Source organism: Microchirus variegatus (assembly GCF_963457635.1).
Source record: "Microchirus variegatus genome assembly, chromosome: 7".
NCBI lineage: Eukaryota > Metazoa > Chordata > Actinopteri > Pleuronectiformes > Soleidae > Microchirus > Microchirus variegatus.
Window position 1 is genome coordinate 27,177,075 of NC_139808.1, and position 15,791 is coordinate 27,192,865.

The window sequence follows — 15,791 nt, forward strand, 5'->3', positions numbered from 1 at the left end:
TAGTTGCGCTCGTATCACGCCGGAGCACACAACACAAGAGTAAGGACGCCCCGTAACCTTTGAGAGTTTTTCGAAATAAAACGCCAGACATGGTGAGTGGATTGAAGTGTGTTTTACTTTGAAATTCAAGAAAGATGGTTTCCGGTAAAGTGGAACTGTTTACGTTCACTGAAGAAAAAGGAAGTAGAGCAAAGAGTGACACAAATTCACTCGCCCCGAAAAATGGAAACGTTTACCCACTTAAAATATGCATAACAATACACAACAACAATACATGACTATGCAAATGTTGCTTGGGCTCGTCTGGCACGCGCATACGAGGCACCAGAAGAACGAATAGAAATCCAAATTTTCCTCGCGCGCAAACCCGGAAACTGTCAGTCTGTTATGTTTGCTGTATGCTGAAATACAATTTTTAACACTTTTGAGTTCCAGTGTTTAAAATGGACACATTTTACACCGTGGAACATAAAACACAATATGTATTTAATTATTCGAAAACCAAATACTATTAACTATTATTGTATGTTTACTCTTTAAGCCATTAGCCTATTTTTTTTTAGGTCTCTGCTCGAAAATTGCACACTCAATCATCATGAAATGGGTATATCTTGTATTTTCCATTCCAAAAATGAACACCAGATGGCGCCATTGAACAAGCTATGGGACCGTTAGATCCAGATGATGTTGTTGATGAAAACAAATGTTATAGTTGTTATTTGAGCTGTGTTTGTCACATTCAAAGTAGGTTTATACAGCCTTGTCGCCCAGATTCTGCTGTTTAATTTGATGCCCAACGTCAATATAGTCTCTCAAGTTTCACTTGTGACGTAACTCTGTTTACGAATTCTTTATGAATAATGTCTCAGGGTTAAGAAGGGGTTAAAAAAACAAAATTAAAAATATATATTATTTACATCATAAATCCATTAAGTTATAATTGGTTATTACTATATGTTTTTAATAGATTATTTTTGCATCATCATATTGTGAACTATTTATCAATCCATATAAAAACAAACACTTTTATCGCCGAGAGCCAAGATCTACCGCTCCCAACAAAGTGAATATTTAGATGAGAAAAATGGCTTTGTAGCAGTTGGATTATATGACATTATTTGTCAAGTATTATTTGGACCACTTTGTGGGAACTTGGAAGGAACAAAACCGACCAATCATACGAGCCAAAAAATGGACCATCCATCTGAATTTCGCCTAGAATTGGACCAGAGTCTCAAGTGTTTTGAATTAATGATAATTCAAAGCAGTGCTTGGATTTTGGACCAGCGGGGCACCCGTAACGTTCTCCAATGACTCAGTCACACACAGTTTTGTAATATTGACAGAGCAGCTTCCTCACACGGTGAAAAAAGTGGAGAGAAATAAAACATGGATCATTCAGAAATGATTTCAAATGAAGGCAACGGCACAGATGGAACATCGTTTCCTTACAACGCGGGAAACAAAGGTGCAGTTTGAGTCAACGTCCATTTTACTCGTCCTACAGAATTGTAATAATGCTGTTCACTGTGAATCTGTCTGTTTGATCAGGAGCTGTGCACACATTCAGGGTCGGGTCCAGAAGTCTTCCACGTTATCCGGCAGTTATCCTGTGTTTAGGATTGCTGAACGTGATTCTGCTCTTAACTGCCATTGCTATTGGGATTTACTGTGAGTACAACTCGGCCAAGGTTTTTTAAGTGTACTTTTTCTATACACTCTTGGAAATAAGGGTTCCAAAAGGGTCCTTCTACAGGTTCTACCTGGAACCATTTGCTTCTGAAAAACCCTTTTCTTAAGAAAGGGATTTTCAGGGGTTCTTGGTAACACTAATGGTTCCAGTAAGAAACATTTTGACCCAGAGAACCCTTTAAAACCCATTTCTTGAATAAAGGATTTTAAAAGGGTTCCTGGGGGAACCCTCCAAAAGGGTTCCAGGTGCAACCTTTATAAAAAGGTTCTACCTGGAGCCAAAAAAGGTTATCCTATGAGGACAAGCCGAAGAGCCTTATATGGTTCTAGTTAGCACTTTTATTTCTAAGAGTGTACACTTAGAAAAAAGGGTTCCAAAAGGGTCCTTCTACCAGGGCTGAGGTTCTATCTGGAACCATTTGCTTCTGAAAAACCCTTTTCCGAAGAAATGGGTTTTTCAAGGGTTCTTAGTAACACTAATGGTTCCAGTAAGAACCATTTTGATCCAGAGAACCCTCTAAAAACCCTTTCCTGAATAAAGGGTTCTTGGTGGAACCCTCCAAAAGGGTTCCAGGTGGAACCTTTATAAAAAGGTTCTAACCAAAAGGGTTCTCTTCTCCTATGAGGACAAGCCGAAGAACCTCATATGGTTCTACTTAGCACTTTTATTTCGAAGAGTGTACCACATATGCAAGAACGTTTTCTTCTGAATCTCACTTATTATTAAGTTACTGTCATTCCCAGGTGGCAAAGCCAACCAAGAATCGGAACCCCACAACCACAAAACAGCACAAGGGCTGCTTATAGAGGTGCAGGAGCTTCAGACAGCTCAAGGTGAAGCTGTCAAAGCTAAAGAAGTGTCTGAACAAGCGTTAGAGCAAGAACACGGTAACACCAAGCAACTTAAGGTGCATTTAACGCAGAACAAAACCCTCAGTGACCGCCTTCAGAGGCAGCTTGAGGTGCTGCACGCGGAGAAGGCAACGATTCTGGCCAATGTCTCCGAGTCCAGTGAGAGACTTTTGATTACATTTTAAATGGATTTTGAACATCAACCCTTTCTTGGTTTTGTGACTGAAGCAGAAGTTTTCTTTCTTTTTTAAGAGGAAAGCTGCAGGCGATGCCTTCCTGGGTGGATTTTACTGAACACCACATGCTACTTCTACTCTATAAAGTCATCCCTTCCAAAAAAGAATTGGGCAGACAGTAGAGCCGACTGTATCCGTCGTGGTGCCGATCTTGTTGTGATCGATCGCTGGGAGGAGCTGGTGAGTCCAGAGTGATGTAAACTATAAGGCTATAGTTCACGTTTTTATGTATATTTAGGGCCCGGGCCACGAATGTCAGAAATGCGAGGAAACTAATGTTATCCTTCAGATTATTATTATTATAATATCCGTTGCTTTGTGGTCATTTTTGCGTTGATCATCTTTAACTCTTGAAACTGTGCATTGAGGTCAGGTCTGGCGAAATGCGATATTGGCATAGTTCCCGGACCCATGCGCAGAGGCAAAATTGAGTTCCACCAAATTTATATGCAATATGTTATAGATCAGTGTTTCCCAACCCTGGTCCTCAGGGAACGCGGCCATGCCATGTTTTAGATGTTGCCCTGCTCCAAAACACCTGATTCAAATAAATCGTCAGCTCATCATCAAGCTCAACTTTAAACTTTTGTAAATTTTTAAAAAAAATGTGTATTTCAACTTTTGTAAAAAAAAAAAAAAATCATGTTTCAACTTTTGTAAAGAAAAAAGATTTTTTAAATGTATATTTCAACTTTTGTAAAAAAAAAAAAGAATTAAAATTTAAAGGTGCCATATGTAAGAATGTGGCCAAAAACGGTTACTACATTCAATTTCAAAATACCGAGGTCTTTCAGGTTTCGTTTTCTGACGTAACTGGCAACCCGTGGTTGCTCGGCAGCTGAGACTCTACTGACTGCAATGATTGGTAGACGGCGGTAGGTGGCGCCACATGCCAAATCATGATTTCAAAACATAAACATGATTTGCAGTCTGCAAAATATTTCAACTTTTTTCAAAAAAAAAATTCAAATATTTTTATATTTCAACTTTTGTAAAAAAAAATCCCAAAAATGTAATGTTTCAACTTTTGTATTTAAAAAATAAAATAAATACATAAAACATTATGTAATTTTATTTTCAAAAATGTAAAATTTAATTTTTGTAAAAAATCCAAATTTAAATTTAAATTTTGGATTCAGAGTTTTTTTGGAGCGGGGCCACATCTAAAACATGGCATGGCCATGTTCCCCGCGGACCACGGTTGGGAAACACTGTTATAGACCAAGACGAACAAAAAAGCTGACGTTAACCATGGCCTCAACTCAACAGGAAGTCGGCCATTATGAATCTTATGAATCACTAGTTCATTTTTTTGTTGCTAAAACGGTGAAGAAAACAATCATCTAAATCTACCAGAGCTCACACAGATATTCATGTTCATGGGGGGGGGGGCTCACACAGGTCATTCTCTTTGAGACCCAACCACAACTTTTGTCAATGGTACCTGCTCGGGGAATTTGGATTGACCTCATAACTGATGATGGAGAAGCATGGTCGTGGGTAAATAATGCGACACTGCAGCTTGATGATGGGTAAGAGCTATAGCACATAGGATTAAATCAATGTTGGCCAATCAAAGTGGACCGTTCCAGGGGTTACCTGCTGATGACTGCTATTTGCAACAGTTCAAATTCACGAGATGATTGAAACTAGCAACAAAAGGAATGTGTCCGTAGCAGGAAATAACTCTAGTGTTCTTTTAGGTATTTTACGGGAAGAGAGCCACATGGAGACGTTGACATCTGCGTAGCACTCTCGAGGACTCCTGAAAACAATCCAAGAAAGGCATTGTATCGTCGACCCTGCCACAACAACAGTCCATGGATATGTGAAATTTGATTCAGCTTCCATTGCTGTGAATGTGCAAGTTGAGCGTGGGTTTGTGTCAGACAATCATCGTATGAGAGAACACGGACCCCCCCAGTTAACCTACAAAATGTCAAATGTTATTGTTTTGTGTGTTCGTTTTCCTCATGAATAAATCGTTTGATCGTAAAAACAAAAGTGTTTTGGTAGAGAGAAGCATGAACCAAATTAGGGTTTGAAAGGTTTATTCAATTTGTTCTTAAACTAAAGGTGCCATATGTAAGAATGTGGCCAAAAAACGGTTACTACGTTCAAATTCAAAATACCGAGGTCTTTGAGGTTTCATTTTCTGACCTAACTGGCAACCCATGGTTGCTCGGCAACTGAGACTCTACTGACTGCAATGATTGGTAGACGGCGGTAGGTGGCGCCACATGCCAAAACATGATTTCAAAACATAAACACAATTTGCAGTCTGCAAAATATTTTTTTTAATGCAAATATTTTGTCTGTACTGTTGTTGTTGGTGAGTTCAGTTTGTTATATGAACATTATTCCTGAGTCTCTGTGACATATTAGGAGGATTTTATGGCCAGTTGCTTTAGATTTGTTACATAATGCACCTTAAACGTGTGCATCCAACTTTTGGTAATTCTTCACTTCTTCGTTTTCCCCCCCATCCGTCTCATTCATATGCCTCAGATCTGCACGGTTAATACTTAACCGTGATAAGCCACGCTGAGATCATGGTGGAGCCCACGGTCAGTAGAGCTGCAGATATTGCTGAGATGGAGGAGCGCAAGTTGTGAAAGATGAACGTGAAAATAAGCTCCTTGGTGTCAAAAAACCTCTTTTGACGAACAATCTCCTTTTTGATGTGTGCATGAAAGCACTGAACGATGGTTTCTTCCACATCCGGATCTTGCATTAGGAGATGGTATTTGACCAAATCGCCAAACTTCTTCCGAAGCTTGAGGACCACGACCATCGCCACGTGGTTGAACTTGCTCAAGTCCAGATCGAATCCCTCTGGGACAGTGAGTCTGTTCAGCGTCTGCTGCACCAGATGCTGTACGTGACTGAGCCACTCGTCGTTGCTGCACCTTTTAAGTGCCTTGCTTATGATGAGGCCCCTGAAGATCGTGGCTTCGACAAACATCTGGAGTTGGCGCTCTGGCTCGGAAGCGACGTAACCGTCAGACCACATGTTAGCTTTGTTGTCCAAGCGTTACCTGGCCTGTGATGTTCCAGCGTGAATACACTAAGGCCTTCGTTTTAATGATTTCGTAACGCTGCCCTCAACAGTTCTTCATAGATCCAAGATCTTGACTTCCACCACTCTTCTTCCGACGAATTCTCCAGCACAGCAGTTCAAAGCTTCCCATCGAAGATCAAGGTCCGTTTGCTTCTGAGAAAGTCATATTTTTTACATTTAAAACAGTTGCATGGTGAAATACAAAGGCAAGTTGCATGTAATACCTCAAAGGTGTTTAAAGATAGGGATCAAAGGCCCACCCTCGATGACCAAACAGGGACTTTCCATCGGGGACTCGGTAGAGGAATCAACAGGGATTGGCGAGCAAGGATGAGATTCAAGGGGAACTTTGAAATAGTCATGGATAATAAATCCAGAAGGTAGTTATAGACACATTTGGACAGGTGACAGTGGGAACACTGGGAGTTAAAGGTGCATTATGTAATAAATCTAAAGCAACTGGCCATAAAATCCTCCTAATATGTCACAGAGACTCAGGAATAATGTTCATATAACAAACTGAACTCACCAACAACAACGGTGCAGCCAAAATATTTGCATTAAAAAAAATCTTTTGCAGTCTGCAAATCATGTTTATGTTTTGAAATCATGTTTTTGGCATGTGGCGCCACCTACCGCCGTCTACCAATCATTGCAGTCAGTACAGTCTCAGCTGCCGAGCAACCACGGGTTGCCAGTTACGTCAGAAAAACGAAACCTAAAAGACCTCGGTATTTTGAATTTGAATGTAGTAACCGTTTTTGGCCACATTCTTACATATGGCACCTTTAAGTCCACAAAATAGCAAGGCAGATTAATAGATGACCGATCAGTGTGTCATACACTTAAGACCTAAGATCAGCCATTGACTCTGTGGTTATATCATGTGATCTGTGGCTGAATATCTTCGAAATTAAAGAAAATGTCGCATGTTTTTATGCCTGTAAATATTTAACAAATGGATTTGTTTTTCTGTTTGTAATGTGACACAATCACACACACAAACACACACACACACACACACACACACACGGGGCAATGTCCTGCCAATAACCTCTCGGGGGTTGGGGGGGACGCACACGTCAGACTGTTTCCCTCCCTACAGTCATCATGGCGGACAAAGAAAAGTCAAGTTCTTTCGGTGGCTCGTTTAACAAACTGATAAGTGAAGAGGACACAGATGAGCACTCTCTTGATTTAAACCAAGAGCCGCAACAAGGTACAGCGGATACACAATGGAGTGAGGCAACGCTGTTTAACTCTGATATTTAACTCTGATATTGATCCACCTTTTTCTTTGTGTGCAGTGTCCATGTCTATGGTGACGCCTGGATCCACTTTAAATCATTACAAAGTGCTCGCAGGGAGCCTGGCAGTGCTCGCTGTCGTTCTTCTAGCCACTGATATTGGCCTGGGAGTCTATTGTGAGTCGCCGTAGAGTCATTTACAAAGAGATATTTTGAAAATGAGTTATATGAATGTTTACTAAGTAGTCCAATTAGAGAAAAAAGAGAAAAAAATTAAATATAATAAACAGCTAATTCTGCCAAAAGGCCCGTTATCCTCTCAGGTAGCCCACAGTGCTGTGTGAGTGAGAGGGGGAGTGGCTACAGTAGAGCCACTGTGTTCTTCTTTTACCGATATATTTACCGATATCTTTTGCATTACTTATGCAAATTTGGCACTGCACTCACTCGTGCCCGTAGCAAGACACCTGTCAAGTTTGAAATCAATCGGGAGAGAGATATGCGAATAACATTAATAACAATTTTGACCTTCTTGACCAGCAGGGTTTAAATATTTAAATAACACAGTGCTCCTGTGTCTTCACAACGTGCAGACAGCAGCCTCACTGGGCGAAGAACAATAGCAGACATCGGCAGCGAGCTGGCCAAACTACAGGCACAATACGACACTGTGATCCAGAACAGGGATGAAGTCAGGAAGCAACTGGAGAGAGAAATGGCAGAGCAGCAGCAAATCAAGTGGGAGCTTTCACATCAGACAAGACGATCCAAAGACTATGAGAAGCAGTGCGACAAGATTCAAACAGAAATTGTCACGCTGAAATCCAACTTACTGATGACAGGTGAGGTGATACTTGTGTTGTCAGAGTATTTCATACATCATTGTCATCGTAACCCAAATATTGCATTGTTTTTCAGTGGAGGGTTGCAGACACTGTCTCCCCGGATGGCTTTACATAAACTCAGCGTGTTACTTGTTCTCTGCGTCTGAGGGTTTGCCGAGTAGATCGTGGAGTGGAGCAAGACAGTTCTGCAAGACGCGAGGAGGCGACTTGGCTGTGATAGACGACTCAGAGACAAACGTAAGACTCTTTTACCGGAAATAACACCTGTGTTTCTGTGTTTGAGCAGCAAAACACACAATGAAACACGTCTTTATTGTTGTGTTTATATTTCTGTGTTGTCAGCTGGCGTTGTATGACTTGACAAAGCTCCACATCACCTCGTCAAACGTATACCAAAACGGCTTCTGGATCGGACTGAGCGATGTAGACGTGGAAGGGGATTGGAAATGGGTGAACGGACAAAGACTGACTGAGGGGTAACAGTTACACATTCATGAATTATAACTGTTGTAAATGGTTTACATAGTCACTGATCATAATGAATATATCATTGGTAAGAGTGTTAGAGCTGTCATAAATAAATCAATAAAGTAACATAGAATTGGTTGCAGGTTCTGGAATCAGGGGGAGCCGAATAATCAGAACAACGAGGACTGTGCAGCGATATATCCGAAAAAGAACTCATTTTTTTCCTGGAATGATGCGCCATGCAATTATCAGCTGAAATGGATTTGTGAAATGGAACCAAGTGGATTTCCAAGTTAGTCTTTTTTTTTCTTTTTTCTTTTTTTTTTAACAGTTGTCAAGTTCTTTACAAAATCAACTTATAGACATTTCCTAAATTGTTTTGTTTTTTGTCAAGTTTATTAAGTCCACAAAATAGCAAGGCAGATTAGAAGATGAATACAATTCAAATTATTATACAAATATTTACATCAGTGTTATCACTTTATATTAAGTCATATAATGTATTTGTACAATGTGTATGTACATATAATCTTTCATTAAAAGTTAGTCACTATAAAGTCTATAACATCTTAAATATGTGTTGATTTTTTTCTTAATTAGACCTTCAATTGTTTATATGTGCAATTTTATCAATAAACAAACCAAAACGATCCCTATTTGTTGATTGTTCATTTCCTTGTCTGACTACATTTGCCGATTAAAACTAGTCAAAAACATATTTTCCATAACAGGATATGACGTCACTGAAGGAACCGCCCCATCCGCTGTTGCCGAGGCGACAGAGGAAGCGTCGCCTTTCTCCCTTTTTTACCAGACTCTTCGCTAAACCTTCCTGTTCTGTTTCTTTCTTTACGAACCCCCGCTCCTCCCCCAAAAAGCAATGGAGGTGACGATGGACCCTTTGTTTTTAGCGTGGAGCTACTTCAGGAGACGGAAACTCCAACAGTGCTCAGACATTTGCTCCACAATATTACACGACAACCCATACGACCAGGTACCGTGGTAACCTAGCATGCTAGCGATTAGAGGGGAAAGCCTGCTAACCTGCTTAGCTGCTAACTAATCCTTGTTTTTCATCAATATTTATTTTAAAATCATTATATATTTAACTGTAGCTTACGTTATTGTTTGTTATGCCACTGCTAGAACAGTACACTGCACGTTTTATCCTTGATTTTTTTTCTGTTATTCACAACTGTCCTCTACTTACTTTTTTCCCACCCTCTCTAATTCTCTGTCCGACTGCATGCTTTCTTCAGGACTCCTCCTTATGTATCTCAGAGGTAACTTGACTGTCTCGCTGTCATCTGTTTACATCTGTCATCGGAGGATTATTAGTACTTATACTATACTTATACCCTACTTATTAGTGGGAGGAATTTGAATCAGGACTGAAAGGTTTGTTCATGGCAACAACAAGTGCACAGGTTAAGAAAACCTCTCATGGTGTCAGCATTAGATAAAACACAGGCATCAATAATAGTTTAGTATACAACACCGCACAACATGAGAGCATCATGAATAATAAATTAATACTAAAATGCAGGTTCTGCGTTCAGCTGCTGATGTGCTCGGTCCTTGGTGATACAACACATCTTACAGGCTGTGGAAAGAACATTACAGTGTCCACCAGGGGTACGTGTGGCCTCGTATTAGAGGTCAGAGTGAGGTCACCCACTCTGCTGCCTTCACCACCCGTCTCAGGTCCTTCCTGTTCTCTGCTGCGCGTCTGTTAAACTTCATGTTTGTGATGTGAATATGCTGTAAGATGACATATCCTGTATTACATGATGAATTAACATGTTCTGTGTGTGTGTGTGTGTGTTTTACAGGCTGTATGGAGCCTGAAAACCCGTGCGCTGACAGAGATGGTATACATAGATGAAATTGAGGTCGACCAGGAGGGCATTGCTGAGATGATGCTGGATGAGAGCTCCATTGCTCAAGTAGCGCGTGCGTTGAATCTAGTTTTTCTTTAAGGTTTAAGGTAAAAAAAAAAAAACTTAATACCCGATGTTTAAATTTCTTCTTGACTTTCTTCAAGGCCCTGGAACATCGCTGAGGCTCCCTGGAACGAGCCAGGGTGGGGGACCCACACCAGCTGTCAGGTACTGGAATATTGTACCATTTTGAAGCAAAGAAACATCTAAAGCAAAAAAGAAAAGGCACAGATATAGATGAATTGTAATAGAGCTCAATGGCTCAATACCTTTTGATCGACTGCTTTGAAAGAACTTTGCTGGAGTAAAGATCCCTAATCTGTGTATGTGTTTAATGATTCAAGGCCTATGACGCAGTCAGGGCGTCCCATCACAGGATTTGTGAGACCCAGCACACAGTCGGGGCGTCCTGGGACGATGGAGCAGGCCATCAAAACGCCCCGCACGTCGAGCACTGCTCGGCCTGTCACCAGTGCGTCTGGTCGATTCATCCGTCTGGGAACGGTGAGTCAACGTGCACACAACGGGTTTATTTGCGGAGAAAATGTGTTTTTGTGACCAATGTATCATCGCTGTCTCTTCAGGCCTCAATGCTAACAAATCCAGATGGACCGTTTATTAATTTGTCAAGAATAAATCTTGCCAAGTATTCCCAAAAGCCAAACTTGTCCAGGGTAAGACTCTTTGACTGTGACCTGCAAAAATGACTGCTTTTCCCTCTCCCTCAGTCCACCACATGTCAAGTAACTATCTTTCCCCCTCCTCAGGCGCTGTTTGAGTACATCTTCCATCATGAAAACGATGTGAAAAATGTAAGTTGTGCATACATACATTACAAACACTGCTGCGACTCTCTGTTCTCTGTTAAAACTTGAATCACTCTGTTCATATTCTATCTGTCTCTTTTATTATTTCTATACTTTACCGTATCTTTTTATTTCTATACTTTAGTCAAAGTGTTTACCTTAGTTTAAGATCACTCTTAAACACAAGTTTATATTTTTAGTCTGAACATTTTAGCTTAAATTTTATTTTTTTATTTTTTTTATTATATTTTCTGACACTGTGTTATGTTATATATATTTATTTTTTAAAACAAAAAAAAAATACTTGGAAAAACTGAAAAAAAAATACTCAGAAAAACTGAAAAAAATTACTCAGAAAACAGGAAAATAATTCCTCCGAAAAACAGGGAAAATAATAGTCAGAAAAACATAAAAAAATTTTTTTTTAATTACTCAGGAAAAACAGATTTATTTTTATTTTCCCCCAAATAAATGCATTGCGCTTCCGTATATAGATTGATTCACCTTATTCAGTGAATTGGTCGTCATTGTCACATAACAAGGTCTTATTAATATGTTTTCACCAGGCTCTGGATTTAGCTGCTCAAGCTACTGAGCATGCTCAGTTCAAAGACTGGTGGTGGAAAGTTCAGCTGGGGAAATGTTACTACAGGTAAGTAAACGACGTCGTTCCTTTCATTTGTTAAATTTTTTTGTGCATTTAATGTGCATTATCTGATATCTGTGATAATCTTTACAGGCTGAGTTTATATCGAGAAGCAGAAAAACAGTTTCGATCAGCTCTCAACCACCAAGAGGTGGTCGATACATACCTCTACCTCGCAAAGGTAGCGATGCTGCATTATCAACTTGCCAAACAGTCTGCTAATAAATGAAAAGGAACTCAATGCCTTTGTGTTTTCCTTCAGGTTTACCAGCGCCTGGATCAACCAATAACAGCGCTCAACCTTTTCAAGCAAGGCCTCAACCACTTTCCCGGCGAAGTCACACTTCTAACAGGAATCGCGCGGATTCACGAGGTACACATTTTTCACCGCCAACAATTATTTAAAGAAAAACCCTATAGAAGAATCACATTCCACAACTGTCTATGTACTGTATATTCTCACAGGAAATGAACAACATTCCATCAGCCACAGAGTACTACAAAGATGTCCTGAAGCAGGACAACACCCACGTGGAGGCGATAGCCTGCATCGGCAGCAATCACTTCTACACCGATCAGCCTGAGATTGCACTGCGCTTCTACAGGTCTGTCTAACGTGTAGCTTTTTACAGTATAAAAACTACAAATAACATCCATAAAATGTCAGAAAATTAAAAAAAAAAAAAAAAGTTGATCCTGGAAATGCCAACGTTTTGTTCCCAAACCAGAATGATTCAGTTTTTAATGATTTCTTTGTTATGTGGAGCAAAGAAACAAAGAAAATATTCACATTTAAGAAGCTAAAACAATGACAAAACTGGTTTTAATCATGAAAAAAAGCTTCAAACCGATTAATCGATGATCAAAATAGTTGACAATTAATTTAGTAATCGATCAATAATCGATGAACTAATCTATTTTTTTAATTCTAGTTTTATTTATTATTATCTCTGATGTACAGCACTTTGTTTCAGCTGTTGTTGTTTTTAAAGTGCTTTATAAATAAAGTTGGATCGGACCAGATTTACCCTCCTAAAAACGTTAAATCGTCTCAGTTCACAAAGGTTTTCATAAGTTTGGGGATGAAATGTGACCGAGAATGCTGCTCAGTCGTGTGGAAAGTCATGTGTACGTATACGAGGCGTTGGTGACAGTATAGAGATAATGCTAAGGATCCCGTCTGTGATCCGCTCTGTGTGTCAGGCGGCTGCTCCAGATGGGCGTGTATAACTGCCAGCTGTACAACAACCTGGGCCTGTGCTGCTTCTACGCCCAGCAGTACGACATGACTCTGTCCTCGTTCGAGAGGGCTCTGGCCCTGGTGGACAATGACGAAGAGCAGGCGGACGTCTGGTACAACATAGGCCACGTGGCCGTGGTGAGCTAATCTCACGTACAGCATCGTTATGTGTCATACAGTTAAAATATGGTCGGTGAAGTGCAGGTTTTTTTTATTATTATTATTATTTATTTTTTCAAGATCTCTGTTTATCTTGAATAATTTGCTTTTATTTTGTAGTTTTAAAAGAAAAATATTAGAATTTTGTAGAAGACAAGTTACAAAAAAGACACAGAAAAAGTAGAGTCGAAATAAGAAAAGGTTTATTTTTCTATTCTTTTCCTAATTTTCTTTTCTTTAAAGTGAACTCTTATTTTGAAATCCGACCCAAACACGACAAACAAAAACCTGCATAAAAACCAAATATTTCTTGATTTATTTCAAAGTGAATGACTTTTAATATCATTCATTTCCACAAACATTAAAAGGACGAGGTTTATTGCACATAATTCTGTTGAAATGTCAACAGTTTTTTTTATTGTAGTTCAGAAATTTCATAAATGTAATAAACTATCATTATTTTGTATATAGTACAAGTGTATAAAAACAACTTATGTGAGATTATCTTCATTTTATGGGTCTTTTATTTGGACATAAATGGCTCTTTTCATAGTAAATGTTGCAGACCCCTGGTGTAGTAGTTTGCTTTTGCAGTAAGAAGACATGGGTTCTAGACCCGTTCGGAACAAGGGCCTTGTGGGTTTTCGCCGGGTTCTTCCGGGCTTCCTCCCACAGTCCCAAAAACATCTAGCAATATAGGGGACGAGGGTAAATTGGACACTCTAAATTGACCTATATTGTCTCTATATTATGTGGAAGCTGGTACTGAGTGTATATGTGCTCTGTGTTCTCAGGGAGTCGGCGACTTGACACTCGCCTATCAGAGTTTTAAACTGGCTTTGGCGTTTAATAACGACCACGCTGAGGCCTACAACAACTTGGCCGTGCTGGAGCTGCGTAAAGGGCGCATTGAACAGGTGAATTCAAATATACTCAGTATTGTATTGGTTATTTTTAGATTTAGTTCATAAACTTTATATGTAATATTGTGCAAGATTGGTTTTAGTACATACTCTATTTCAAGACATTGTAACCCAAAGGCATTTTATGCACCCTATCGTTAAAAGTTTGGTGTCACCAGTGCAATTTTTTGGAGTTTTTTCATTAAAAGTCACCATTTTATTCATGAAAAGAGTTTCAAAATGAATCGAAAATATAGTCAAGATATTGACAAGATTAGAGATGATGATTTTTATTCAAAATAATAACGTTTTCAGCTGTGCTTACATAATTGCACAAGGGTTTTCTCATCAAACAGTAGTCTTCTAACACGATTAGCAAACACAATGTACCATTAGAACACTGGAAATGGGCCTCTATACACCTATGTACATATTCCATTAAAAACCGTTTGCAGCTAGAATAGATGTTTACCACATTAACAATGTATAGAGTGTATTTCCGATTCATCTAATGTTATATGCATTGAAAAAAAAGTGCTTTTCCTTAAAAAATAAGGACATTTCTAAGTGACCCCAAACTTTTGAACGGTAAAAAACAGTCGTCTATTGTCTTTGAGTTGCATGTGAACTACAAGTGATGTAAAAATGTGATATGATCACCTGACAGTGAGGAAATAGATTTCAGTTTCAGTTGCTAATGTAAAGGACTGTCCTCTCTTCGATCTAGTCTAAAGCCTTTCTTCAGACAGCTGCATCGCTGGCCCCTCACATGTATGAACCACACTTCAATCTTTCCATTCTTTCCGAAAAGGTAATTATTACTATTTGTTCACAAGGAAGAGAACAACTAAGAATCTGATTACATTTGCTAAAAGGGATGTTTTTTTCTTCTTCATCTGTGTCCAGATCGGAGACCTTCAGAGCAGCTACACCGCAGCGCTGAAGTCAGAGGACGCGTTTCCAGAGCACGTCGACACTCAGCAGCTTCTGAAGCAACTCCGGCAGCACTTTGCAGCGCTGTGACATGGTTATGGAAGGTGTGATTTCAGTTAGTCAGACAAGGAAATTAGCGATCGACAAATGGGTATCGTTTTTGTTTTGAGTTTATTTATAAAATGGCACATATGAACAGAATCGGCAGTTTCAAAATATATAACATAGTGTTGGGCACGTTAATCCGCTATTGGCGTCAACGTTATCGCACGTTAACGAATGCTGCGTTTCCTTGACCACTGACCGGAAAAAGACCCACGTGACGTCATGTTTCAGTCCAGGCACCGTTTACCAATTAGCTCCGTTAGCTGTGTTAGCTCCTTTAGCACCACTAGCGCGCCTACAGTCGAAAAGAGCAGCGCTACAAATAACTAGCGTACCTGTGTACAGCGTATGTTTTAAAGCTTAGCGTTACTTTAGAGACTCGTTTTAACAATTCGGAGTCACGTAAACATTTCACGTCTTTTTCCGGCAGTTGTCATGGAAACGCGTCATACGCTAACGTGCATTAACGTTGACGCCGTTAACATCGTTAACCCTGACCCTTTAAAAACAGAGGCACACATATGCGGTACACAGGTATGCTGGTTATTTGTAGCGCTGTTTGACAGTTCTACTGTAGGCGCGCTAACGGCGCTAAAGGAGCTAACGTGGCTAACAGAGCTAACTGGTAAGCGGTGCCTGGACTCCGGTGCCACGGCACG

At 39.8% G+C, this 15,791-nt stretch overlaps 1 protein-coding gene across 5 annotated transcripts; it reads left to right on the forward strand.

The window, feature by feature from the left end:
* Positions 1 to 9,281: 9,281 nt before the first annotated feature.
* ttc8 (tetratricopeptide repeat domain 8) lies at positions 9,282 to 15,117 on the forward strand (the record flags this gene model as incomplete). Of its 5 annotated transcripts, XM_083892885.1 has the most annotated exons (15): positions 9,282 to 9,395; positions 9,661 to 9,684; positions 10,234 to 10,354; positions 10,446 to 10,509; positions 10,686 to 10,845; positions 10,926 to 11,015; positions 11,109 to 11,153; positions 11,714 to 11,799; positions 11,887 to 11,974; positions 12,056 to 12,166; positions 12,259 to 12,398; positions 12,997 to 13,171; positions 13,987 to 14,109; positions 14,822 to 14,905; positions 15,001 to 15,117. In XM_083892885.1, 15 exons carry the CDS (start codon positions 9,282 to 9,284, stop codon positions 15,115 to 15,117), a joined length of 1,542 nt encoding a protein of 513 aa, XP_083749011.1. The 5 variants fall into 5 exon arrangements, with proteins under 5 accessions (XP_083749011.1, XP_083749012.1, XP_083749013.1 ...); XM_083892886.1 differs by lacking the exon at positions 9,661 to 9,684; XM_083892887.1 differs by lacking the exons at positions 9,661 to 9,684; positions 14,822 to 14,905.
* Positions 15,118 to 15,791: the final 674 nt, after the last annotated feature.